The sequence below is a fragment of the Protopterus annectens genome, chromosome 2.part2, assembly GCF_019279795.1.
Source record: "Protopterus annectens isolate FY-2018-M chromosome 2.part2, PAN1.0, whole genome shotgun sequence".
Lineage (NCBI taxonomy): Eukaryota > Metazoa > Chordata > Ceratodontiformes > Protopteridae > Protopterus > Protopterus annectens.
This window is the reverse complement of record NC_056730.1, coordinates 591,248,967-591,276,252: the sequence shown is the minus strand read 5'-3', so window position 1 is coordinate 591,276,252 and position 27,286 is coordinate 591,248,967. Positions and strand designations below refer to the sequence as shown.

The following is a 27,286-nucleotide window of genomic DNA, read 5'->3' as shown; positions in this document are numbered from 1 at the left end:
GGTTATAGGGACAGTATTTCCACAGTATAGTACAGCCAAGGAACATTTGCACCAGGATTTTAGACTTTCTGTATGCATCTTATTTTTATTTCTCTGTGCTGATGTATATTTTAATCTGCATTTGCACCTTTTTTCCTCATAATTTAAGCTAATTTAATAACCTTCTTCAAGCTACTGTAATTGATGTCCATTTATTATATGCATATTTATGCACTTTTATCTGAAAAGATAATTAACAAGACAGGTTAATAGGCTGCCTAGCACACATCTCCAATTAGACTGCTTAGGCCTTCTATTCTCAGTGGAAAAATATTAGTTACGTGCATGAGTTCATACTTCGCTTACTTAAAGTAAAGATAAATGGATGTTTCTTGTCCTAATCCAGAGTGGAAGAAGCACTTGCCATCACAGTATGCTGCCACCTCTCTGGGTGTCTCTGGCTGCAATCCAGAGTGGTGGCAGCACTACCATGACAGGAAGCAAGCTATGAGGAACTGGAAAACTGTGCCAGCCTTCCTGGAGATTGTGTGCGAAAAGTAGTCTTTATGGCTACAGGAGCTGTGGAAGACATTGGTTCATGGATAAAGTAGTGAGACTGGGGATGTTTGGCCAAAGATTCAACTCAGTAAGTGGTTTGTTTTCAAACCAGTCTGGCTGTTGGAATACCATACTCTAGACAGCATAGCATATTCTCTTTATTCTACTGAGGCCAGGCTGTACTTTGTGGATTAATTTCTGAAACAGACTATCTGCACTCCCTTGCTATTACTTCATCCCGGATTGGTTATGGTAAAATTTAAATTCTATTGGTGCCAGCCATACTGATGTCACAGTGGGTGGCATACTGCCATCTGGAAGTCAAAACAGTGGTTGTAGTGTCATTACCCCTGTAATAATGGTGGCAGGATGCCCTCCCTCTGTTATAACACTAATAGTAATACAAGATGAAGGTATGTTAAAAATGCTTATAAATAAGTATGTCAAAATTAAGCACATATCACCTGCGTAGAATAAAGAAGATCCTTTGAAAAAAAAAGGTGGCTTGTTCTGCTAAGAACACATGGGGGGGGGGGGGGTTCTACACTGCTGTGAACTCCAGTACTGACAGTTTTCTTGAAGCAACAATTTATTTTTACCACTCGGCTTACCAGTGAACACACATGAAATGCTGGGAAGTTCATCATGACATATAATATATTAACATATTTCCCCTCAAAAATCTTAACATTTTTAATTTAACTCATTCCCTCCAATGGAGCGCTGGCAGTTTGTACTTAACTTCCAATGGGTAGAGCCTAAGCTTTTTGACAGCATCAAAATACAATCTCACATTTAAAACAAATGTTCATATCACTGGAACAACAGGGGTTACTAAGAAGTGTAAATAGCAAACTCTTAAGCACAAAGTATTTTATATTGGTAATATTCTTTACGTTATAGGTCAAACTGGATAAGTTAGTCAAATCAATAACTATTAAGTTTGTAATATTCTGTAAGCAATTTACAATCTCTCAGCAACCACTCATCCTATGCACATATTGTCAGCAGTGCTTTATTCAGTTGAAAGCGTTATGAGGCTATGTTTAATGTACACCAGTGATGCCTAATTAGACAGTAATGATACTCCTAGCAGGCTGACCCCTCCACAGTCTGTCTTTTATCATGGAATGTATGCCTCTGACCTTAATAACAGAAGATATTTTTAGAACATGATGGGTACCAATCCCTCCTTTCAAGTATAGGTGGGTTGGCCTTTCACTTCCATCTCCTTGGCCCACACCTCCACTGCTAGGACTGCTAATCAATTTTAAGTTAGCCCGGCTCCAGTTATGGCTTTATCCTTCCATATCAAGGAGTTGGCAGAAGCCAGGAGGATACTTTTTTGAAAGTCAAGCCCAAGGCATTGACATTCTGAATGAAGTACGTATAGCATTTCAGTACTGTCAAACAGAGAGAGACACCTTGATTAAGTTAACAGTCTGACTACCCACAAATTCCCCTCCAATTCTGTGCATAAACTCCAAAGAACAGCAGTTCCCAAACATATTGATATGAATCTGTCACTCATAACAAGCACGGCTTAAGACTAAAAATCAAATCTTCTGATGTACTCATCAATTATGTGCACAAGCACTAGAAATAGACTCTAGACACAGACAAGATGGACTTAATGTTTTGCACACCAGTGTCGATTCAATGAAAAGAAAACAGAAACCTAATGGGAAATCTTTTAATTAAGATATTCTACCTATCAGTTTTTTTTTTCCTTTAGAAACTGGGCGAATACAATTACCTTCAAAACTGCCAATTTTTTTTTTCAAAGCTCAAGCTGTGAAGTCAGGAGATTATAGCTTTTGGTGGTTGCATTACTCTATTGACAGCTTATGTACAGCTATTTATGTTACTCCTAAGGAAATCTCACAGCCAATACTTCCCTTCAAAGAAGGGTACAAACCAGACTAAGTAAATGCTATGAGAAGAATGAGGAAAAAGTACAGGTGTGTACACTTACCATAAATGTAGATGTTCAAGTGTATTCACTATGCAGTCATCACCTGTGGGTTATCCCTGCTGTGGTAACCCTCGGTCGGCCCGAATACCAAAGTCATTGTTTTTCTGCATCAGCTGCCGTCACTTACTGACTGACGTCAGGTCTTCAGCGCTATAAAGGAAGGCAGCAGACGCCATTGCATCAGTTTTTTATGCCTTAACCAGTCAGAGGCAAAAGTAAATGTGGTAAAGTGGTCCTGGTGGCTAAAAGCCACCGTAACTTACGTCTCCCTAAAGAAAGAAGATACAAGGGGGAAGGAGGGTTTGAAACCAGGACTGCAACAGTGAATACACTCGAACATCTACATTTAAGTGTATACAACTGTACTATGTTCTTCGTGTTTCACTGCTGCAGTCATGACCTGTGGGAGGATTCCCAAAGCTGAGGAAAGGGGTGGCAGGATTAGTAAGAAACCTAGGAATAGGTCAGGAAGCCCTGCAGAATTGCAGATGCAAACCCTGCCCAAGCCTTAGAAAACAGAGGTAAGTGGTAATGCTTGGTAAAGGTATGGACAGAAGTCTAGGTGGCAGCTTCCAGGATGTCCCTGGTGGGAACTCCTCTGAGGAATGCTGTGGAAGTGGAGGCTGCCCTAGTGGAATGGGTTTGAATAGACTTGGGGGGGGGCCCATGCAATGTGTAGCAGAAATGGATACAGTTTGATATCCATTTGGAAATGGTTTGTTTGGAAATGGGCTTCCCCTCTGCCCCTGGGGCAAAGCTGACAAGTAGTTGGGTATGTTTTCCTGAAGGGTTTAGTACAGTCTAGATAGTATCTGAGCTGTCTGTGCACATCTCGTGAGGGTAGAATTCTTTCCTCCTAGTTTTGAGGGTTAGGAAAGAAGGTGGGTAGATGTATGGCCTGGTTGAGAGTTGCATTAGATACCACCTTGAGCATAAAGGAGGGATTACTCCTCAGGGAGGGCGTCTCTGCATGGAAGATGATGAAGGGCTCAATGGCCATCAGTGCCTGAAGTTCTGAAACCCTTCTGGCTGAGGTGATAGCTAGGAGAAAGTCTTCCAAGATAGGTATCTTAGTTCTGCTGAAGCAGCAGGTTCGAAGGGTGGTAAAGTTAGTTTTTCCAAAACATAATTCAGGTCCCAGGCTGGAGTGGGTGGGCCTTCTGGGAGGTTTGATATTAGAAGCCCCTCTGAGAAATTGCTTATCAAACGATGGGAGAACAGGGGGCTGTTCTGTATCAAAATGAGCTGAAATAGTCAAGGTGTGAAATTTTAATACAAGAAGGAGAGGCCACTATTAAGTAACTCCGCTAGGTAGTCCAGGATGGAAGGTTGTGAGGTATTGCCCCCTCTGGACTGGCTCCAGGAGCAGAATCTTTTCCATTTTCCTGCATAAGATTTTCTGGTGCTGTGCCTTCTGGCCTTTGTGATAATGTCTAGGGCCTGTTTGCTTAACTGGGACCTCTTGTTTGCCTTTAGAGTTTTAGCCATGCTGATAGTTTGGAAGTCTGCAAGTCTGGGTGCAGCACCCCCCCACCTCAGTTAAGAGGTCTGAGATCAGGGGAAGCTGCCTGGGAGGCTGTAAGGTCAGACTGCGCCGTAAGGGGTACCAATGTTGTCTGGGCCAATCTGGAGCAATGAGGATGGCCTTTGGTCTCTCCTCCCTTATTTTGATCAGTACCTTGGAAATAAGAGGCAGAGGAGGGAATGCGTACACAAAGAGGGTGTTCCAGGGGAAGGTCAAGGCATCCACCTTTCACGCTAGACAGTGATACTTCCTGGGACAGAATTTTTTCAGCTGTGGGTTGAGATGTGAAACAAAGAGATCCACCTCCGTAGTCCACCATGCCAGAGTGATTTGTAAGAAGATTTTTCTCTGGAGTTGCCATTCGTGGGGGTCCAGTAAGTTTCTGCATAAGTGGTCTGCCAGGGTGCTGTTGATCCCTGGTAGGTATTGGGCTATCAGGAGTAGTCCCATGGAAGAGGCAGTCAGCCAGAGGCTCATAGCTAGCCTGCACAGAGGGTAAGATTGGGTCCCTCCCTGTTTGTTGATGTACCACATTACTGTGGTGTTGTCTGTTTTGAAAAGGAAAACCCCTGGCTTGAGATGGGGATTGAAGGATGTCAGAGCCTTTTGTACTGCCATCATTTCTTTCTGGTTGATGTGTAAGGGAAGGTGCTGGGCATCCCAAAGACCTTGGGTGCACCTGCCTTCTAGGTGAGCGCCCCAAGCTATGTCTGAGGTGTTAGTGGTAATGGACTGCCTGGTTGTGTGGAAAGTGAAGGAAAGACACTTGTTCTGGGCACAGGCCCCTGCCCACCAGAGAAACTTGGCCCTTATACAGGGGATCAGAGGTAGAGAGGTCTCTAGAGGTTGACTGTGCTGACACCAAAGGTTTTTAGGTACCAATGAAGTTTTCTCATGTGAAGCCTGGCCAGAGGAATTAGAAGAATGCAAGATGCCATGTACCCCAAGGCTTGCAGAAGCTTTCTCGCAGTGAGGTGACTTCTGGAAACCAGCTGGGTAAAACAGAGAGGCAGGAAGCTCTGCTTTTCTGGGGATAGGAAGGCCATTTGGGATGCTGTGTCCAGCAGTGCTCCCAAGAAAATGATCTTCCTGGAGGGTGTTTGCCTTGATTTCTTCTCATTGATGGTGTACTCTAAGGAGGTTAGGAGGGTTTTGACAAAGAGCTTTTTTTGTAATCTGCCTGAATGAGGAAGTCGTGCAGATAAGGGTACATTTGTACATTTTTCTGTCTGCAAAAGGCTATGGCTGGGGCTAAGCATTTGGTGAATACCCTGGGAGCAGTAGATAAGTCAAAGGGTAGTGCAGAGAACTGAAAGTGTTGTGAGCCTGCTCTGAAGTGAAGGAATTTCCTGCAGGATTCCCTTATGGGGAAGGCAACTTTTAGATCTATGGTAACTAACCAGGTATTTTTTGTCAGCATAGGCAGCAGTTGCTGCAAAGTTATCATTTTGAATTTGGGGACCACCAGGAAGGTGTTCAGAATGGATAAATCCAGGATGGGGCGCCACGTGCCCTCTTTTCTGGGAACAAGGAACAGTCTGGAATAAAAGTCTTTGCCTGTTTGATCTGAGGGGACAGGTTCTACTGCTTTTTGGGATATGAGAGTTTGGACTTGTTTCAATGCCTCTGCCCACTGATTTGAGGTAAATCTGGGTACCCTCTTGGAATCGAGAGTTTGTTGAAGGAGAATTTGTATCCTTGAAAAATGATCTTCAAGACCCACTGGTCCTTTGTTACAGAAAGCCAATTTTCTTTGCAGAGGGAGAGCCTTCTCCTAGTTTTTGGTGAGAGAAAAGAGGGGAGAGGGAGCCATTGAGAGTTTTTGCCATAGAGAGATGGCTTAGAATTCCCTGCCTTTGGAATTCGTCCACTGTTTGGTTCTCTGCTGTCCCTGGGATAAGAGTCTGGGTGGGTTGTCTCTGCGGGGCTTACCTTGCCCCTGTCTGCTAAGTGCGGCAAAGGACCAGTGTTTTGAGGGAAAATTCCTCCTGAACCTAGGAGGTTGTACCTGAGGAAATCTTTTACTCTTTGCATAGATTTTTGCTTTGTCTTCCATCTTTTTAAGCACTTCTTCAGCTTTTACTCTAAACAAGTGATCCTTATCCAAGGCTGCATCAAGTAATTTAGATTTGACATGATCAGGGAGAGGTTGTTCCTTCAACTGTGCATGTCTCCTAATGACAGATCCTGACACTGTTGCCCTGCTTGAGACTTCTATGGCATCATATCCACAGTGTAATGAGTGTTTAGCCACTTGACAAGTAGAGTGCAGTAAATATGCTAACTCTTTCGGATTGCCACATTCAAGAAAGGTTGAAATCTTTTATTTTAATAGTTCCAAAGTATGTTGTTGATATTTTAACACGTGGAACTGACAGTTGAGTGCTCCGATAGCTAAGGTCACAGAGGTGTATACTTTTTTACCCCATCTGCCCAGAGCTCTGGAGTCCTTGTCAGAAGGAATAGGATTCTTTGCAGAACTAGCCTTAGCTCCTTTTGGTTCCTGTGTAATGACCTCAGGGTCTGCAGCAGGATTTCTGTACATGTATTTGTCAGAATCCAGTACTCTGTAATACAGGTCAGGTTTTCTGGGAGCAGGTAGCAGGGCGTTAGGAGTTAAACTGGACTCATGGAAGACATCATCAACCACCTCTAAGATTGGAGGGATGGCCAAGGGTCTGTGCTGGGGCAGGTCTAAACACTCTCTTAGTCTTTTCTTAGACTGAGGGAAGTCCTGTGATTCCCAGTGGGAATGTTCCTTGAGGGTGTGAAGGGTTTCCCCAAAGGAAAGATCTTCTGGTGGGGAGGCAGATGGAATGGATTCCTCTGCATCTGAATCTGAATCCTCATAAGCAGTCAGAGGTTGTTGTTCCTCTTCAAAATCTGAATAATCAGACTCCTCAGAATCCTGTTCCATCAGTATTTCAGGAGAAAGGTCTCTTCCTTTTTGAAGGTGTGGCCTGACTACCCCTGATAAGGGGGATGAGATCCTCTGCCATTTTAAGCATTTGAGCTTGGGGTGGTGGAGCAGCAGTAAAATGGTGGCTAGAGGCAGTTTTCCTAGGAGTGGCCATGCCTCTAAGCCTAAGAGTTCTCCATCAGTCTGAGAGAAACGGTAGTCGGAGGAAACGTCGGTTTTTGTCTAGATTTGGTAGTGGGAAAAACCTCCTTGGAAGCCGGTGCTCCGGACCCAACCAAGGCAGAGACAACCAAAGGCTCGAAAGACTAAAAAGATTTCTGCGGCATACCAGACTCCGAAAGGGTCTCAGTAGAGGCCTGCAAAGGTATCGAATTGGGCATCAGAGGCTGTGACGGTGCCTCACTGAAATCTGATGAACTGACCTGCTCAGCGGTAGAGTCGTCGGAAGGCTTGGCCTTGTGTGGTCTGTCTCTATCTTTAGCCATACATTTTTTTGGAATGTCTATGGATTGTTGGCTGATGGATGCCATTTCGGAATGCGAAGATGTTGTGTCTTGTGTCTTTCGGCTTTTCCCGGTTAGGGGTCGCCACAGCGGAAACTCTGGTCTGCTAATGATTTGCAGTAGATTTTTACGTGCTGAGTTGCCAGCTCAGATGCACAACCTTCAATGAAGGTACACCCATTCATGCATGTCTCCACACAGAAGACGCTCTAGCTGAGAATTGAACAGGACAACATCTTGCTGTGAGGCGACAACACTACCGCAGTTCAGAATGCGAAGATGAAAGACAAAAATACCTGGCTACAATAAGAACTCTATGATGAATGGTTCTCGCGTTAAAGAGGGCACACAATCGGCAATGGGGGATGTCATGGTGTGGGCCTAAACAAGTGATGCAGTATGAATGGAAGTCTCAGTGTGGTATTTGCTTTCCACAGGCGAGACAATTGTTAACTTTTTCAGACATCGGTTAGTGCAAGAAAAAAGATCCCCAATGGGGTATTTAGCTTTATACATTTTCAGCTGTAATTCAAACTCGGGTAGCGACCGACCGGCACACTTGTGAACTGCTTCTGCTGCGGGCACCACGGCAAGAAAGACTGATGTAATGGCATCGGCTGCCTTCCTTTACAGCACTGATGAGCTGATTGTCAGGCAGGAAGCGATGGCAGCCGACGCAAAAAGACATTTACTCTGGTATTCGGGCCGGCCGAGGGCTACCACAGCAGGGATAACCCACAGGTGATGACTGCGACAGTGAAAGACGAAGAACATCAAATGTTATTCAAAAGTACAGTGTGGTCACAGATGACAGTGCATCTCTGCCATTCCAAACATGTTAAAACACAGGTCAATTTTCACTTCTTACAAAACTTACTGAATGCAGCACAGTCTACTCAATGGGTTACATAACCAGACAAAATAAGGACAGAATGGTGATGGTGGTGGACACAATATAGAGGCAAATGTGACTAATTACAAGACAGCCTAGACCCCTGTGGTCTGCCTTAAGCGAAAAAAAAAATATTCTGAAGTTGAAATCTAGCTGACATGAAGTCTACTGCACAGAAGGATACAAACCTTCAATGAGAGAGAGAGAGAAAATTAAGCAAGAATTGCTGACTTCCAAGACTTTGGGCAAAAATTAATGAGAAGCAGCAAGGTAGAAGAGAAGTATCAAATATCCTTGTCATTTACACAACAGTTTGAAATATGAAATAAGTCTTAAATGTTCTGCAAATAAGTAGTTAACTTTCGCAAGGTGTTTAACAGTAAATAGTATAATATACACATTCAGTTCACACTGTCCATGTGTGTGCATACTTAGTTTATTCTTGAATACTGCAAGCTCTGTAGAACAGAAAAGCTAAAAGGACTTTATTAAGGTGTTAAAATAAGCTACATGCAAGTGGGAAAACCAAACCTGGAATATTTCCATCTGATATTGGATATTAACAAACCAGTACATAACATGCTGCTGTACATCAATGTATTCGCTTGTAGGAACAGTTATAAGAGTTCTCTCAAAACTCATCTGGTCATACTAGGTGTATAGCACACAAGGAAATGATCCTCTCTCAAAACTTCATCTGGTCATACTAGGTATATAGCACACAAGAAAATGATCCATTCTCAAAAACCTCTGAAAATCCTGCTTTTGCTTATAGAAATTACCAGGTATCACCAGAGCACTGGCAGCTGATGAGGCTAGCACTGTTGCCAATGGAAAGAAAGACACTAAACACGGGGTACAAACAGGTGCATCTAGTTAGTGCCATTCACTTCCAGCTAAATTCTTCTATATATGCCAAAAAGGTAATAATGCTGGAACTACCACATAAAATGTGACATTACTGTACAGCAAACAGTATTAAGTTCATAAGGCACTGGGTGATCCTCCCACGTGTTCTAATGCAGCTCTGCTGCAAATAAAAAAGAGAATATATGAAATGGTCCTGTGATGTGTAGTAACTTAAGCTCCTCTCATATCACAGGTTCTTTTCACATCAGAGGATAGAAGACAGAGCTCATGAAAGGCATTACTTTGTGTAGGCAAAGTGGTTAAACCTTGCCTCACATTCAGGATACACACTACATCTTAAATAAAATTAAGCCACTGCAATATGCACACATTCAGTAATACAGCTAAAAGCATACACATTTTTAATTGGCTTGCAAGTCACAGGCAACAAAAAGTATGAACCCCTGACCACAGCTCAGGTAAATAAAACCCAACAGAACATTTCTTTTTTTCTGCTACTAAAGAGCCATGACACACCTCAAAACAGGTAGAATCAGCTATCAGTGCATCGCATTGTATTTATTTTTTTGCTGACAAGGTTAGTCCCACTAAATTAAGCCTAATTTCAGCGAACCCAAGGTGGTATTCAAAATGACAAGGGGTAATGTGGCCAAGACACCAGGGAAATTCACCTACTCTTTTGGATAAGTATGGGGAGATGTTTTGCATTTACATGAGCGACCACCAACTATGCATTTAATTAAATACAATTCTAAACAGGAAACACTGCCCATGAAGAACCCTACCTCACTGTGTGGGGGTATATGGGCAAATAGACTTGCTGAGATGTCATCAGGAGAGTCTGATCAGTTGTCATGACACAGTATAGGTCAGGAATCTGCAGAAAGCTTAAGGCATTTCTTTGTGGATGGTGTTACACTGGTAGCACCTCAAACACACATGTTATTTAACACAGCAGAAAGGAAAAAGTAATTTGTGAATCCCTTCAGGGTTTTTTTGCCACTGCTTCTAAACCACAAAGCACCTTTGCAGGCTACATCATGCCATACAGAGCCCAGGAAGGACCTGGGGTGTAAACTATACATTTCAAGATGACCCATGAAAGAGCAATCTCACCTACACACAAAAGTAAAAGTTCCTTTAGTTGTGCAATTTTAAAAGCAGTTGAAACTGGCACCTGCCTGCTAACCAAACATCATGGGACTTTGTACCAGATTGTTATAACATTTTTCAGCAGTCATGTGGACTTATAAATGGAATGAGTCATTAAGCACATAAGAAAGGCTAGCAGCAGAGCCTGTAGCAAAGACATGTTTTTACTATTGCAAACCTACTGGCTATAAGAAGTGTTTAATCTGAATCCTTAAAGGGAAACATGCTTTCCTAGTTAAGATCATAGTCGAAGACAAGGCATACAGAAAGCAAATGGCAAATAGCTACCAATCCACATAAACGTAACAGATTTAACTGCTGCATTATATGCAAGTTGTGTGCAAATGTGTACAACACAGATAGACTCACAAACCGCAATGTTTCAGTTATAAGCACTATGGTTTCTTTGCATCTTCTGCAGAGTGGTAGCAGAGTGGTTTATTAGGCTATGCTTTGGTTCCTTGGTTAACAGTGTATGCATAGTACTGTGTATGATAAAATCATACCCACAAGTAGTGGCTCTGAATATTAAAATACCTAAATACTGGATTAACAGTGCTTTTTCCTATTGAAAGATGAAGTGTGCAAACATCTGGACTTCAATACATCAAAGAATGCACTCCCGTTTTGCTAGAATAACAAAGAATGCCAACAAAACTCCTTAATGCTTCTCCTTGCACATGGTCACAGGCAGAGTACATTCATTCCATCTGTTGTATGGGCAACATACACAGAGCTACACACTGGTGCTGCCGTTTTTTTCCCCCCTGTTGCTGTGACAACTACCAGCGTGCATGCTCCTGCATCAAACATCCGTCATTTCATCTTCCAGTTCAGCCTCCTCAGTCTCTCCCTCTGCATCTATTTCATCATCATCTTCATCTTCATCTTCAGATGTCAGGTCCGGATCATCAGCCTGATCAAGGCACTTTGGGCATGAACAGGTGAAAAGGTAGTTCTCCCTGGAAAAACAAACACAGAACTAATTTAAGCAGCAAATAAGGGTCAACATAGAATGAGTTTGCTGTCAAAATCGCTACTAAATGATGGAAAATACTAAAAGATACTGCACCAGATGGGGGTGCAGATAACTACAGCTGATTTGAAGTAAATAAAAAAAACGGCTTGCCTACAGCAGCTACTACGACAAAACTGATGTCTGAATGTAGTGCCACCAACAGGCAGAAAAGGCTGCTTTTAAAGGACACATCTCATGGTGTACACTTCTATGCAGCTTTCAACAGTGTATCAGTAAAATGATGTCATGAACAGAGTGCAGCCCCAGACCTATGACAAAGGTATCTACAGTGACCTGATCATGTGAGCTTCTCACCCAAACTGGTGCCACTACGAAAGTGTTAGAATAAACATACACACAGTAAAGCCTAGTAATCATCTAACGGATGACATTTTTGTTGTCTACGTGTACTTTTCAAAGAACACTACAAAAATGACATATGAGCATGATGAATTAATATAACTCTCCTATCAGCTTCAGAAAGACAAAGTCAGCTTAGCAAACCAACTCTATGGCATAGGCAAATAAAGTTGCGACTATGCACTCTTTAAATCATCTACCTATATCAGCAATACCAGACAACCCAAATTCAAGTAGAAGAATGCAGAGTGGAGGATTCAGGTGGGGGGTAGGAGAGAAGTCAGCAGCTGATACTAGCTAAGTTATCCAAGGGGAAGGGGGTAGTCCTGGCCTCCATCTCCCATCAAGTACAGACTTGCAGGCAACTAAAAGGGGGAGGGGGGCAAAATCCTGTGGTACAGCATTTGATTCTCTCAGCTCTCATCTGCCTGCTGTGTGACCTTGAGCAAGTCACTTACCCAGCCATAGCACCTAGGTCATCCCTGAAAAGGGACTATGTACCGAGCGGGCTTACCTGGTTAACAAATGGGTATCGGTATCATCATCATTATCATTACAGTATGTGCATAAGAGACAACACACACACACTGGACATGAGTATCCACATCAGCAACCCAGGATTAGGGCCATTAGAAGCACCTTCCCAGCCTGCACTGCTGCCTGTATGAAGGCCGCCCAGTTGTCTCTCACTCCCCAACAGGTACTCCCCAGCAACTAAGGAATAAATGAAGACCAAGAGAATGATTGGCGGGGGCCAACATTTAGGAAAACAAAAAATCATTCATGAGGCAAAACTTATGTGAATCATGGTTACACCTCGATAGTATGACCTTATTACTACAAAAGCAATGCAAGTAAGCAAAATAGCAAGACAAAGCATAATGGGTTTGAACATCACACTCCTGAAACAGTGGTCAAGAATCCTGAATGCCTTAGCCCCATGCTGGCATTTGTAGTTTCCTATATGTCATCAGGGTTATTCCTGTAGGAGGTTAACTACCAACTATTCTTTGAAAGTACTGCACAATACATCTACCTCATGGATTTTGTTATTAATATTTACTTGCAGTATTCAGTTGCCTAATCTAACATACCATAGGTGACCTGACACCAAAGACATTCAAGAAAAACAACATCAATGCCTGTCCAAATAACCAAGCAGATGTCTCTTCTCTGAGTAGCGTAAGAAACAGCATAGCAGCAAACACTAGGCATGTCTCAGTAGTTCATCTTTTCCAACTCAATAATTTTTCTTCTGAAGACATTATTTTAAGTGGCCAGTTTAAAGTTTAGAAAAGCAGCAGCACTGTATTCAATAACGGGTGGAATCAGTGAGTTATACAGTGGGACAATGATCTCTCTGGACTGAAAAATATAACTTTTAGAATAAGACGGGTTACATAATATAGTTTACTGAGCCTGACAGGCATAACATACCCAATAGAACAAAGACACTCTCCTCCAAAAAAAAAGAAAGCAATCTGGTGGTCCCCTGCCCTAAACAAACTCAACAACAGGAGGAGGAAACTGATGCGGAATAAGGTGTAGTCCCCAAGACTGGAAAAACTCCCTTATTAGCCTCAACAAAAAGTTGAGATCCCCTCATCAAATCCTCTAAAGCTATCTCTGAAAACAGAACTGCAGCAGATAGTAAAGACAACCACAAGGCCTTCTATAGTTATGTAAAGAATCTCCATGGTAATACCCAGATTTGCTCTGAGCTACTGCACAATGGTACTTCCTATACTGAGCCAACAGATAGCCAATATACTGGCCGACAGATTCAGTGCCAACTTTACCCCCCCCCCCCAAGGACCAATCACAATACCAGTAGATTGCCAGGCACCCAGTATTACTGCTGCACAGGTTAAAACAGCACTGTCCAAGGCCAAGAATACAGTTTCCATGGGACCTGACAATATCCCTGGCTGTGTTCTACATGAATTGCAGAGTGAACAGGCACCTCACCTGTGTGCCCTGTTCAATCACAGCCTCACCTCAGGCTTTGTCCCTACTGAATGGTGCACTGTTACAGTCATCCCTCTCCACAAAGGAGGAGAGTGACTACAGACCCTGGGAACTACCGCCACATTAGCCTGACGAGTCTGATATGCAAAGCTATGGAACACATCATCATGGACCTAATAAACAAGGATATAGGGAATCCCCAAACTCTGGATTCCACACAGTTTGGTTTTGTGAAGGGTAGATCATGCCTGCTCAACTTGGTTGACTTTTTTGAGTCAGTCACCAGAGCTGTGGATGAAGGCAAGGTGGTTCATACAGCCTACCTTGATCTGGCCAAGGTGTTTGATACCATTCCCCATTCAGGAATCATAGAAAAACTCACTAAGCTAGGCATCAACCCCTAGATCACTAGGTGGGTTGCAAACTGGCTCACAGATAGAGCCCCACAGTGTGAAAGTAGTGGACTCCAAGTCAGACTGCCGACCAGTCACGAGTGGAGTCCCACAGGGTTCAGTCCTGGGTCCTCTCCTGTTTGGTATCTACTTCTCTGAAGTCCAGGCCAACACAAAGGGTCTCTGGCTGACAAAGTTTGCAGACGATTGGAAGTTGGGAGCTATTATTAACTCCCCAAGCGATGTTGATATCCTACAGAAAGGTCTCACCGAGGCCAACGACTGGTGTCAGAACCATGGCCTTAAGCTCAATGCCAAAAAATGTGTCATCCCCTTTGGGAAAAACCCGTTTCCCATGAATTACCACATCAATGGTAGTCCACTGAACACAGAAGGTGTTATAAGAGATCTGGGAACACGGGTTGACAGCAGCTCTCCTCTTTTGACCACCACATTGCCACTGTGGTCAGAAAGTCCTATGTGGCACATCTCATTACTAAGGGTTTTGCATCCAGGAAGAAAGAGGTCATTGTCTCCCTCTACTCTTCCTGCATTAGGCCAATCATTGAGTACAATGCCCCATTTGGCATGTACCTCACTAAACACCTGCAACAACTGGAGAGGCCGCAAAAGTACCTCACAAAGTGGATCCTAGGCCTAAAACACTTGTCCTATATACACAGACTCAAAAAACTCTACTATTCTCTGTCTCATATCACTTACTTAGAGGCGATCTCTGCTTGACATACCAAGCCATGTCTGATCCATCTCTGTTAGAAATGCTACATCTAAAGAAATCCCAATCCCTCCACACCACACGCTCCAGTGACCTCAACCTCATTACGACAATCAACAGAACATGCTAGAGGGACGGGTTCGTAACCCAGAGACTGCCCTTGCTATGGAATAGACTAACCATACATGTCAGAGCACCTCACTGGCCCTCTTCAACAGAAACCTTAAGGAGTGGATGGGAAACAATAATTTCACACCAGTGGCTCTACTCGACAGAGGCACTGGGAACTAAGGTCAGGTGGCACGATGTCAGGGTAATCCTATGGGCTAGGTTTGTAAAGGCTCCAGGGCCATTAGCCTAGCACAAACCTATGAACCTCTGCTTGTCAAAATTAGAAAATGTTTCTCACACTGTCTTTTGATGTGTAGCAGTGGTGTCATTATCTGACCATTTATTCCGTAATCAGAATTTATGTCCTTTTTGTCAAATATCATGACACTACAATTACTGACATTAAAAATGAGGCACTATTGCATTAGCAATGTACTTTCCATTGATCATCCTGGAGAAGTTCAGTATCTTTTACTGAAGTAATAACATTACTCAGTTTACACTCACAAATGTACTGTGTTCTTTAAAAGCTCATTCCCAACTTTATATAGGTTCACAGGTTTGGAGAACCAGCTTAAGGCCTACAGCCCACTGAGAAGCCTGATGCCCAGAAGCCAGTATTAAAATTTGCAGGAGCTCACGTAGTAATCTGATTCCATTCTGAAGGTATGAATAGACTGGGTGATTTTAACTGAGAGGGGCCATTTATTCCAAAAACAAGGGAGTCTTTGAGAGATTAAGTTATGTTTCATAAGTTTGACGTTAATTTTTATTGCAGCTAAATGTTCTCTTGAGTTAAGGTCGGGGGAGTGTTCTACTCAGAATTTCAAACTGTAATAGGTCTTTCAATGCTCTGTCAGGCAAAGGTCTCCTCTAAGAGGGTGTTAAGATGCAAAGAAGTGAGAAAATTGCTGTAATCTTTCACCATAAGAGAAGTTTTGAAGACCTTTGATTTTCTTTCTGAGGATTCACTTTGCCTTCTCCAAATACAACAGTTAGCAATTATGCAGCAAACAGAAGTTGGACAACGCAACAAATAGTAGGTAGTTATACTGAACTGTCATCAGCTACTATCAATATACTTTCTTCTGCAACAGTATTAACATTAGAACCCATCATACAAGAAATAAGACATAATTAAACACTGAAAATGAATTATCTGTGGAAAACTGAACTTGAAAAAAAAAATTCTCAGAACTGCATTAGACTACCATGTATGTATAACATATAGCACAGGCTGTTAAAGGGATGTGGCATAAGCTGTCCTCTTAAAAACTCATGTCACTGACAAATATTACTAATACTCAACCAAATTCAAGAAATTAGGCTTTCTACCAAAGAGTCTTCGTGACAACTACCCTGTTATCTTCCACTGGTCTTTCAAAACTGTAAAACTGCCTCCCTTGAAAGTACAGTTATGTAAAATCTTAATATAACAGCAGATGCCTTCTCTTCACTGTTGTAGTATTCTTCACTGAAAGGGATCCCCTGCCAAGGATAGCTCAACATCTGACCAGTATGCCAAAGCCTTCAGATTTTACAGGTGCCATATGCCTCATACAAGCTCCCCACACAGGGCATAATGACTATGTAACAGATGCAAATAGTCATACCTGAATTGATTCAGGAGGAACAAAATACCCACCCCCCAACGACAACGCAGAGTATGCACATCCAGAAGAAAAAGGTTCAGAAGGGAAAAGAAATGAAAGCACCTCAGGCAGGAGGGTAAAAAAGGTCAGACACAACAGCCATAACAGAAGAGGGAAGAAGGGAGGGACTGAATACTGCAACAGTGAAGAGAAGGAAATCTACTGTTATGGTAAGATTTTACACAACTGTACTATGTCCTTCCAGATCAATGTTGCAGTATTCTTCACTAAAGAGACGGTACAAGAGCTAAGATGATGACTGGGAGAAGGAAGGCACAGAAAAACCTTCTACAAACCTATGCAGAACAGCCCTGGCAAAACCTGCCCTGGAAACTATCTAATTTATAATGCTTAGTAATTGTATGAACAGAGGACCATGTTGCAGCTTCAAATATAGAACTGGTGTCCAAACACTTGAAAAAGGCACCAGAAGAGGCACCCTCCCCTAGCAGAATGTGCCTTTATGGATGAAGAAAGACTCTGGCCATGAAAGGAATAATAAAAAGGAAATGGCCTTAGTAATCCAGGAGGAGACAGTTTGCTTGGAAAGGCTAAACCCAAAGTCCTGGGATGAAAAGAAAAAGTTGCTCAGATTTGCAAATAACCTTTGTTTAATCCAAACAACATCTGAATGCCTATGCAGGTCCAAGGAGAACCTTCTCACTGGCAGACTGCGGAGAAGGAAAAAGGATGGAAGTTGAACAGACTGGTTAAGGGAGAATTGCTTAACCATTCTGGGCATAAAAAAAAGATTAGACACCATACCTCTGTGAAAAATCAGAAAAGGAGGAATGGCAATAAAAGCCTGAAGCGCAGATGGTCTCTTGGGAGAAGTAAGAGTCAACAGGAGAACAGTCTTCCAAGTACAAAGTTGCAAGAAAGCTGAACTATCAGGTTCAAAATGAGCCTCGAGTCAATTTTTCAAGAACAAAACTGAAGTCCTATAAGGGAGGAATAGGCTTCCTTGAAGGCCTGACATGAAGAATGCCTTTAAGAAATTGCTTGACCTCAAACTGAGAGGCCAAAGGAGGGCTCAAGGGCAGATAAGCAGAGACTGCTGACAGGTGAGCTTTAACTGAATAATATACCAAGCCAGCATGGACCATATCAAACAAGCAAGAGAGAACCTGAAGAAACCCTACTGAGAAGGGATCCTAATGGTGAGACAGGCATGAAACAGAAGATCTTTTCCATTTAGACATGTATGATTTTCTGGTAATGGGTTTCCTGGCCTCCTGCAGATCCTGAAGCACATCCCCAGAAAAGAGGGATCAAAACCCTATCACCCACAGCGTCATCTGAGAATGGACAGGTACCGATGGATAAGAGATTCATTGTCTCTGCGAGATCATCTATCAGGTGAGGTAACTTGTGGTGACTGCCCCTGTCCAGATTTAAAAGTAAGAGGAATTAGTGTTGTCTGGTCCAAAAGGGAGTCACCAACAAGACTTTGGGAGAGTCTTGCTTGATCTTGTGCAGAAATCTTTGCAGCAGAGGGAAGGGAAAGAAGGCATGCAGAAACATTACCTCCAAAATGAAGGACATGGCATCCAGAGGACTTGGTACCCTTGACTAGACTAGAGAAAATTGTCTGTTCAGAGCTGAGGCAAAAAGATCAACCCGAGGAATACCTCCATCGATGGAATATGTCCAGAAAAACATCTTTGTGAAGCATCCATTCATGAGCCTGTGTCCTGGACTTGCTCAGACAGTCTGCCACTAGACTGTGCTCCGAAAGAATATAAGCTGCCTAAAGTGTTACCTGATAACTGATAGCCAGATCTCAGGCCTGAACAGCCAGCCTGTAAAGGACATAGGACTTCATACCCCCAACACACTTGTTGATAAACCACATTGCAGTGGTATTGTCCGTGAAGATTTTCAGGGGACTGGGGACAAAAAGGGAATAAAAAGGCTACAGAGCCAGAAACAGAACCCTCATATCTTTCACAATGATATGGCTTGACCTCTGATGAACAGGTGAGAGACTCTAAAGTTTCAGAGAGCCACAGGAAGCATCCCACTCCAGGTCTGAGGCATCCATGAACAGTTCTTGGGAAGGAACTGGAGCATGAAAGGATGGAGAGAAATTTGCTGAATCCACAACTGGAGCTTGAGTTTGAGACAATGAAGTCCAGGGGATGGTAATGTTGAAGCCAAACTGATCTGAGGTATCACTGAAGCTTCCACATATGGACTCTGGCAAGAGGAAGCATGGGAATGGTGGAGGCCATAAATCCCAGAATCCTGAGAAATTTCCTGGCTGTGATGGACAGAGGAAGAAGATATTAGAAGAAGATTGTCAGAGACAGAACCTTAGGAGCTGGAAGAGAGGCCATCATGATTATGGTCTGAATCCTGCACCTGAGAAAAATATGATCTTTGGAGGCTGTAAGCACAGACTTATTGAGATGGATGGTAAACCTCAGACTTTGTAAAAGGCAAGTGGTAAGCTAAAGATCTTGCACTACTAGGAGGAGCCTGAATAAGCAGGTCATCTAAATAAGGGAGTATTTGTAATCCTCGAAGGCTACAAAATGCAATGACAGGAACGAGGCATTTAGTGAATGGCCTTTCTATTACCCAAATGGTAAAGGGCAAAGAAGAGAACTGAAAATAAGACAGAAGCAAAAATTTCCTGAACACAGGGTGAAAAGGAATATGAAGATAGGCTTCCTTGAGATATAGGAAGACCAAGAAGGCCTGGGGAGAAAAGAGAGTCTGAAGAGACTGCATCCTGTAAGAAGGGACACTGGCAGGAGGAAGCATGGAAGGAGAGAGAGGTCCAGAATTGGTATCCCAAGTCTCCTCCTTCTGAGGAACAAAAAACATTCTAGAGTAAAACCCCTTCCCACTTGGATGGGCGGAACAAGTTGGATACAGCCTTGATCCTAAGGGGACCACAAAACCTCTGGGGAAAAGAGAGACAGTAGGTCTGGAGGAGGTTATGGAATGCTTAAACAGGGGAAGAGATTTCCATATCATGAAATATCCTAACGAATGATAGACACCAGAGAGTCTGAGGGGATCTGCTGCTAATTTGGGACAGACAGAAAAAGGCAGAAAGGGGTAGAGAAGGCAAAATGTCAAATAGAAACAGACTTTTTCTGAAAGGAAGGCTTCTGATACGTAGGGATCTGAGTGGACTTAACAGGAGGAATATGCCTGGACCCCTTCTTACTTTCGTGTGGTTGATGAGTCTGCCTATGACCAAAGGCAGTGTTAGAAGGGTAATTCCTCTGAAATTTGTATATCAAGGAGACAAAACTATGCTTGGGTTCCTGTGTGGCCTTACCCTTATCCTGCAAGGACTAAAAGGTCAGCAGCAACAGCTGTCCCAAAAATGCTTTGTATTGTCCAGAACAGCATCCGAACATTTGGCTTTAATATCATCAGGCAAGGCCTTTAGACAAAGCCAATAATACTGCCTCATCACACAGTCAAAAGCAGCAGTTCTGGAAGAGGCATCAGCAGCACCATAAAGTACAGTTGTGTACATTTACTATAAATGTAGATGTTTGAGTGTATTCACTGTTGTAGTCATTACATATGGGTAATCTTGCTGGCAGGTTGCCCTCAGTCGGCCTGAATTCCAAAGTCTTAGGTCCTGCGTCAGCTGCTGTCGCCCCTTCCCTGATGTCAGGTCGTCAGGGGTATAAAAAGAAGCAGCCGATAACATTTTCTTCAATTTTTCTTGCCCCATATGTCAGGTGCCCCCTAAAAGGGTAGCCAAAACTTATATATATATGAAAATACACGTGCCAATATAAACTTTACCTTCATCTACAAGCAAATACACCACATAGGTTGTATAAATCAGAGAAGGAAAGAGAAGTTCCAGCAGGAAAAAGGGGGATGGCAGGTGGGTATAACCTGGACTGTAACAGTGAATACACTCGAACGTCTACATTTATGGTAAGTGTACACAACTGTACTATGTTCTTCATGTTTCACTGTTGCAGTCATTACATTTGGGTTGAGTCCCAAAGCTATGGTTGGGAGGCTGGAGCTAAACAGCATTAGGAGCGGCTAATGAGGCCCTGCAGAACTGCAGTGGCAAAGCCTGCCCTGGATTTAGAGTAGAGTGGCAGATGATAGTGCTTTGTAAAGGTGTGCACTGAACTCCAAGTACCAGCCTCTAAAATGTCTTCGGCTGGTACTCCCCTGAGATAGGCTGCTGAAGTGGCTGCAGCTCTGGTTGAATGTGGCCTAATGCCCTTAGGCACTGGCTTGCCATGGTGTAAATAGCAGAAACGAATGCAGTGACCTATCCACTTTGAAATAGTCTGCTTTGAGATAGCCTTTCCTTGTGATCCTGCAGCATATGCCACTAGTAATTGCTCTGTCTTCCTGAAAACTTTGGTTTTGTCCAAGTAGAATCTAAGTTGTCTGTGTACGTCCAAAGAATGCAGTATTCTCTCCCCCTTGTTCTGTGGATTTGGATAAAAAGTTGGCAGATGAATAGTTTGGTTAAGAGCCACACTGGACACCACCTTAGGCATAAATGTTGGGTTTGTCCTCAGAGAGACCATGTCTGGATAAAACATGATAAAAAGTTCCACACAGCCATGAGTACTTGTAACTCTGAAACCAGTCTTGCAGACGTTATTGCTAGGAACAGAGTTGTTTTCCAAGATAAAAACTTTATGTCAGCAGTAGCAGCTGGCTCAAAAGGAGGCAGGGTGAGTTTTTCCAAGACATAGTTGAGGTCCCATGCAGGCATTGGTGCTCTCCTTGGGGACCTTAAGTTTTTGGCTCCTCTGAGGTACTGCTTTAATAAAGCATGAGAAAAGATTGGTGGCTCTGTATTGTAATGAGCCGAAATAGCAGAAGCATGAATTTTAATTGATGAAAAAGATACCTTTGTCCTCTCAGTTAAGTATTGCAAAATCTGAGGAATGTTTGGAACAGCTGTATCGTTTCCTTGTGCCTGGTTCCAAGCACAGAATCTCTTCCATTTTCTAGCATAAAATTTTCTAGTACTAGGCCTTCTGGCTTCCAAAATGACATCCATCACAGCTTTACTGAGAGGTGCGTTTTGTATGACTACATTATCCGCCATGCTGCCAGGTTTAAAGTACTGAGTTGGCTGTGCAGGATCTGATTGTTTTGCTGGGACAGTAGATGAGGTATTTGAGGTAAGGTCCAAGCTGGGCATTGAGTCAAGTTCCTTAGGATTGGATACCAGTACTGGCAGGGCCAGTCTGGGGCACTCAAAATCATCTTTGGCTTCTCCTGTATGACCTTTAAGAGTACCTTGGGGAGGAGAGGCAGTGGAGGAAAGGCATATACTGATAGGTTTTTCCAGCTGAAAGATAGGGCGTCCACTTTCAATGCTCGTCTGTGATAAGTCCTTGAGCAGAATCTTTTTAGTTGGTAGTTGTGAGGGGAGGCAAATAGATCTATGTCCGGGCACCCCTATTTCCTTGTTATCATGCTGAAGACTTGTGGATCCAGCTGCCACTTGTGGGAATCCATGAGGTTTCTGCTTAGTTCGTCTGCCATAGTGTTTTCCTTTCCTGGCAGGAATTGTGCCTGCAGATGTACTTGGTAAGTCAATGCTGTGTCCCACAAAGTCATAGTTAGTCTGCAAAGGGGGTAATAATGTGTGCCCCCCTGCTTGTTTATATACCACATGACCGTGGTGTTGTCTGTATCAGTAGTTGTCCCGGATGAAGTAGGTCCTTGAAGGCTGTCAGGGCATTTTGAACAGCTAGCATCTCCTTTTGATTTATATGTAGATGCATTTGGTTTGAGGACCATGTGCCCTGAATGCATTTTCCTGCCATGTGGGCCCCCCTGGCACAATCTGAAGCATCCGTTGTTAGTGTCTGCCTGGCTGGGGGTAATTAGAATGGCTGTCCCTTGTTCTGGTGACAAACCTTTGCCCACCATCGAAACTCCTGTTGCAGGCAGGGAATGAGAGTAATTGTTTCCAGGCTGTGGCAATGCCGAGTCCAAACAAACACTTTTTAGGTACCATTGAAGTTTCCTCATATGCAGTCTTGCATATGGAATTAGTAGGATGAATGATGCCATGAAGCCCAAAGCCTGCAGAATTTTTCTTGCAGATAACTGAGCCTTTGTTGCCAACATTTTGAAATAGGTAGTCAGTTGCCTTTGTTTGTCTGGCGTGAGATAAGTCATCTGGGCAGTTGTATTTAAGCTTGCACCCAGGAATATTATCTCTTGAGAGGGTACTAGTTTTTATTTTTTTTCGTTGACTGTGTACCCTAGGCATGTTAGAAGTCTTTTCACAAATGCCAAATGCTGTAGAAGAATGTCCTTGTTCTCTGCTTGAATTAGACAGTCGTCCAAGTAAGGATATATATGTATTCTTCTTTGTCTGCAGAATGCAATTACTGGTGCCAGGCACTTTGTAAAGACCCTGGGTGCAGTAGATAAGCCATAGGGTAGTGCAGAGAATTGGTAATGCATTGAGCCAGCCTTGAATCTGAGGTATCTTCTGCATGATTGTCTGGTTAGGACATGCAGGTATGCCTCTTTTAGGTCTGAAGTCACAAGCTAAGCATTCTTGCCCAGCATGGGCAGAAGTTGCTGTAAAGTCAACATTTTGAATTTTGGTATATCCAGGAATGTGTTCAGAATAGATAGGTCCAGTATTGGTCTCCAAGCCTTGTCCTTTCTGGGTACCAAGAACAGTCTTGAGTAAAATCCTTGTCCCCGCTCTTGCTTTGGTACTTGTTGAATGGCCCCCATGTCCATGAGGGATGAGATTTGGTTTTGTGCCTCTTCCCATTGATGTTTAGGGAGATCTGGCCAGCCGTTTGCCTTTGGCAGGGTATGGAAATGGAACTTGTATCCTTGTGACACTATATTTAGAACCCACTTGTCCTAAGTTATACTGTGCCAATTTTGAGAAAAAAGTGCTATTTTTTCCCCTAAGGGTGCTGCCAGGACATAAGTGCTTGGTGCCGGCAGGGGGAAGTCATTGGGACTGTTTCCTGTATGGCTGTGATTTGTCTTCTTCAACTTTGGAGGTAGAAGCACCCCATTGCTTTGACCTGTATGAACCTTGCGCCTGGGTTCTGCCTCTAGGGCATCTGGATCTGCCCCTTTGAGGTCTGTCTGACACAGGAAAGGACCAGTTCTTTGTAGGCCAGTGTCTACTAAACCTAGGTGGCTGTACTTGTAAAAAATCTTTGACAGTTTGCATAGATTTAGCTTTGTCCTCCATTTTCTTTAACACCTCTTCTGCCTTAATACCAAACAAAGTATCATGCTGTAAAGGTGCATCTAATAGTTTAACTTTAACATAATCAGACAGATTTTGTTCCTTTAACCAAGCATGCCTCCTAATTACAGGACCAGAAACTGCGGCCCTGCAGGAGGCCTCCAAAGAATCAAAACCACATTGCAAAGTATGCTTTCCAACTTGTTCAGCTGCATGCAATAAATCTCGCATTTCCTTGTTTTCTGCACATTCAGAGTTCAACATTTTCTGTTTAAGCAATGCCGTGACATGTTGCTGATATTTGAGCATATGAAACCGACAGTTTAAGGCCCTTATAGCCAAGGTAGCAGATGTGTAAATCTTTTTTTCCCCATCTATCCAGTGCCCTAGAATCCCTGTCAGAGGGGGTAGGGTTTTTTGCAGCAGAAGCCTTAACTCCTTTGGGACCCTGAGAAATAGTTTCTGGGTCAGCAGCAGGGTTTTTAAAAAGGAATTTATAAGAGTCAAGAACCCTGTAATATCTGTCAGGCTTAACAGGAGCTGGAGCTAAGGAGTCAGGGGTCAGACTAGACTCCGAAAACACATCTACAATGTCTAACACAGGTGGAATGGCTAGAGGCCTGTGTTCATAGGTTCATACTAGGCTATCTGCCCTCGGGCATTTATAAGCCTAGCCAGAATGTGTTTGGCTTTTGCCACCCATTTTAAATTTATTTTGTTATGCCCTTTTTCGAGGTTAGTATACTGTGTCTCTGTCTAACAGTGACACAGAAGTGATACCCAGGGTAAACCTACAATCTCCCATCCACTCATCAAGATTCCTCTTGAAGAGAGTCAATGAGGGACTCTGCCTAACCTGGACTGGGATTTTATTCCAGAGTGAAGGGAGCCTCTGGGTTATGAATCTGTCCCTCCAGCATGTCCTATTTATTTCAGTGCTGAGGTTCAAGTCTCTCGAGCACGTAGCTCGATGGGATTTGGATTTTCTGAGGTGCAGCATGTCCATTAATTCCGGGTTGGACATGGCTTTATACGTCAGGCACAGATCGCCTCTGAACAGGCGGTATGCCACTGAGTAGAGCTGGAGTTTCTTTAACTGGGCAGCATATGGCATCTGTTTGAGCCCTTTGATCCTCTTGGTGAGGTACGTTTGGGGTCTTTCCAGTTGCTGCAGGTGTCTGGTAAGGTACATCCCAAAAGGGGCATTGTACTCAATTATGGGCCTGATGAGGGATGAGTAAAGAGGCACGATGACCTCCCCTGATATAGATGTGAATCCCTTCATGATTAGGTGGGCTATATAAAATGTTTTTCTAACCACTTTGGCCACGTGGTTGTCAAATGAGAGATTGCTATCAACTTGGGTCCCCAGGTCCCTAATTACTTCTTCTGTACTTAATAGATTACCACCTATATGATAATTTGTGGGCACTTTGTTTTTGCCAAAGGGGATGACTATACACTTTTTGGCATTTAGCTTGAGGCCATGGCTCTGGCACCAGTTGTCTGTTTCTATGAAGCCCTTTTGGAGGATGCTTGTGTCGGCTGGAGAGTCAATTATGGCACCCAGTTTGCAGTCATCTGCGAACTTGGTCAGCCACAGTCCTTCTGTGTTGGCCTGTACCTCCGAGAAATATATACCGAACAAGAGAGGTCCCAGGACTGAGCCTTGTGGGACACCACTTGTAACTGGTTTGAGTCTGACATGGCTCCAGCAATTCTAACCATGTGGGTTCTGTCCTTGAGCCAGTTTGCAATCCATCTAGTGACATAGGGGTTTATATTTAAGCTAGTGAGCTTATCTATAATGCCCGAGTGGGGTATTGTATCGAAGGCTTTTGCGAGGTCCAGGTAGGCTGTGTGGACCACCTTCCCCTCGTCAATGGCCTTGGTGACTGTTTCAAAGAAATCAACCAGGTTTAAGAGGCAGGATCTGCCCTTAAAGCCGAACTGGGTAGGATCCAGTGTCTGTAGGTCCCCAATATCTTTATTTATGAGGTCCATGATAATCCTTTCCATAGCTTTGCAGACCAAGCTAGTCAGGCTTACGGGGCGATAATTTCCAGGATCCGTTGAGGCACCACCTTTATGGAGAGGGACCACTGTTGCTGTACGCCACTCTTTGGGCACATATCCTGTAGTAAGGCTGAGATTGAACAGTAGTTTTATGTTTGGGTTTAGCTCTTCTTGGAGTTCATGTAGGATGCAGCCCGGGACACCGTCTGGTCCCATTGATGCTGTGTTTTTTGTTTTGGAGAGGGCGGCTCTTACCTGAGCATCTGAGATGTCAGGGGGACAGCACTCTGCTGGGATAGATATTTGCCCTTTTGGTGGGGGGGGAGAGAAGTTTGCGCTGAACCTGTCAGCTAGGATGTTGGCAATGTCTGTGGGTTCAGTGTATTTTTTGTCATTTTGGACTAATTCTGTGCATATCTGGGAATTACCACCCAGGTTCCTAACATAACTAAAGAAAGCCTTGTGATTATCCTTAGTGTCCTGTGCAATTTTTCTCTCGAAGCTGGCCTTAGACAATTTTATGAGTGCCCGTAGTTTTTGCTAATACTGATCAGTGATGCCTTCCCTTTTTGGGATTTTGCTCTATCATTTAGTAGCTTCCTCCTTCTATTGTACAGTTTGTTTATGGCTGGGGTCCACCAGACAGGACGTCTGCCTTTGGAGGATTGGGTCTTGGTTTTACTTGGGATCGCATGATCCATGCATTCCTGAAGGTGTTCATAGAATGCGTTTATAAAGGATTCTGCGATCTGGGCCGTATTTTCCACAGGCCTGGGGGCTTTGAAGGATTCCACCTCGGTTTTGAGGAGTGTGAAATTTGCTTTAGAGAAGTTTTTCACTGTGGTTTTCTGGGCAGGGGGTGGGGTCGGGATGTGAATATCCAGTGAGATTAGTTTATGGTCTGATCTTACCAGTGAGGGATACACTTCTGGTCTGGAGCATAGAGTCCCCATGTTGGTGATGATCAGGTCCAGTATGTTTCCCCTCTTGTGGGAGTGGTAACAAGTTGTTCCATAGCATTTGAGTTTATAAATTCTAGGAACCTTTGGGCTAGGGTGTTGGAGCTAGAGTAATGCTCCCAGTCTATGTTTGGGTAGTTGAAGTCGCCCAATATAATGGTGTTTGGAGAGACCTTCATATTTTCCAGTGTTCTCAGGAAGGCCGAGTGGGGTTCCTGGGTTTGGGAGGGTGGTCTGTAGCAGGCTATAAACTGGAAGGCAGTTTTACCCACTGTTAGTTGCACATGGATAGTCTCTGATGCTTCGTGCTTTGCCACCAACCTGGAGGTGTGGGTATCTTTGATGAATATCGATACTCCCCCTCCTTTTGTGGTTCGGTCTTGAGGAAGTAAAAGGAAATCCCTGAGCCTCTTTTTAGATTCTGAAAAATCTTAGCTCTCCCAGTGGAAATGCTCACTCATGGTATGCAAGGTTTCCCCAAAAGAACAGTCCTCTGCAGGAGAAG

The 27,286-nt window shown here is 43.5% G+C and overlaps 1 protein-coding gene across 1 annotated transcript in view; it reads right to left on the bottom strand.

The window, feature by feature from the left end:
- Window positions 1-8,770: 8,770 nt before the first annotated feature.
- The window catches only part of SMYD5 (SMYD family member 5), a 323,990-nt gene continuing 305,474 nt past the window's right edge, over window positions 8,771-27,286 (bottom strand). Inside the window, exon 13 of the mRNA XM_044064454.1 lies at window positions 8,771-11,336. Coding sequence (XP_043920389.1) covers window positions 11,180-11,336 — 157 coding nt within the window. The 3' untranslated portion in view covers window positions 8,771-11,179. The remainder of the gene's footprint in view (window positions 11,337-27,286) is intronic.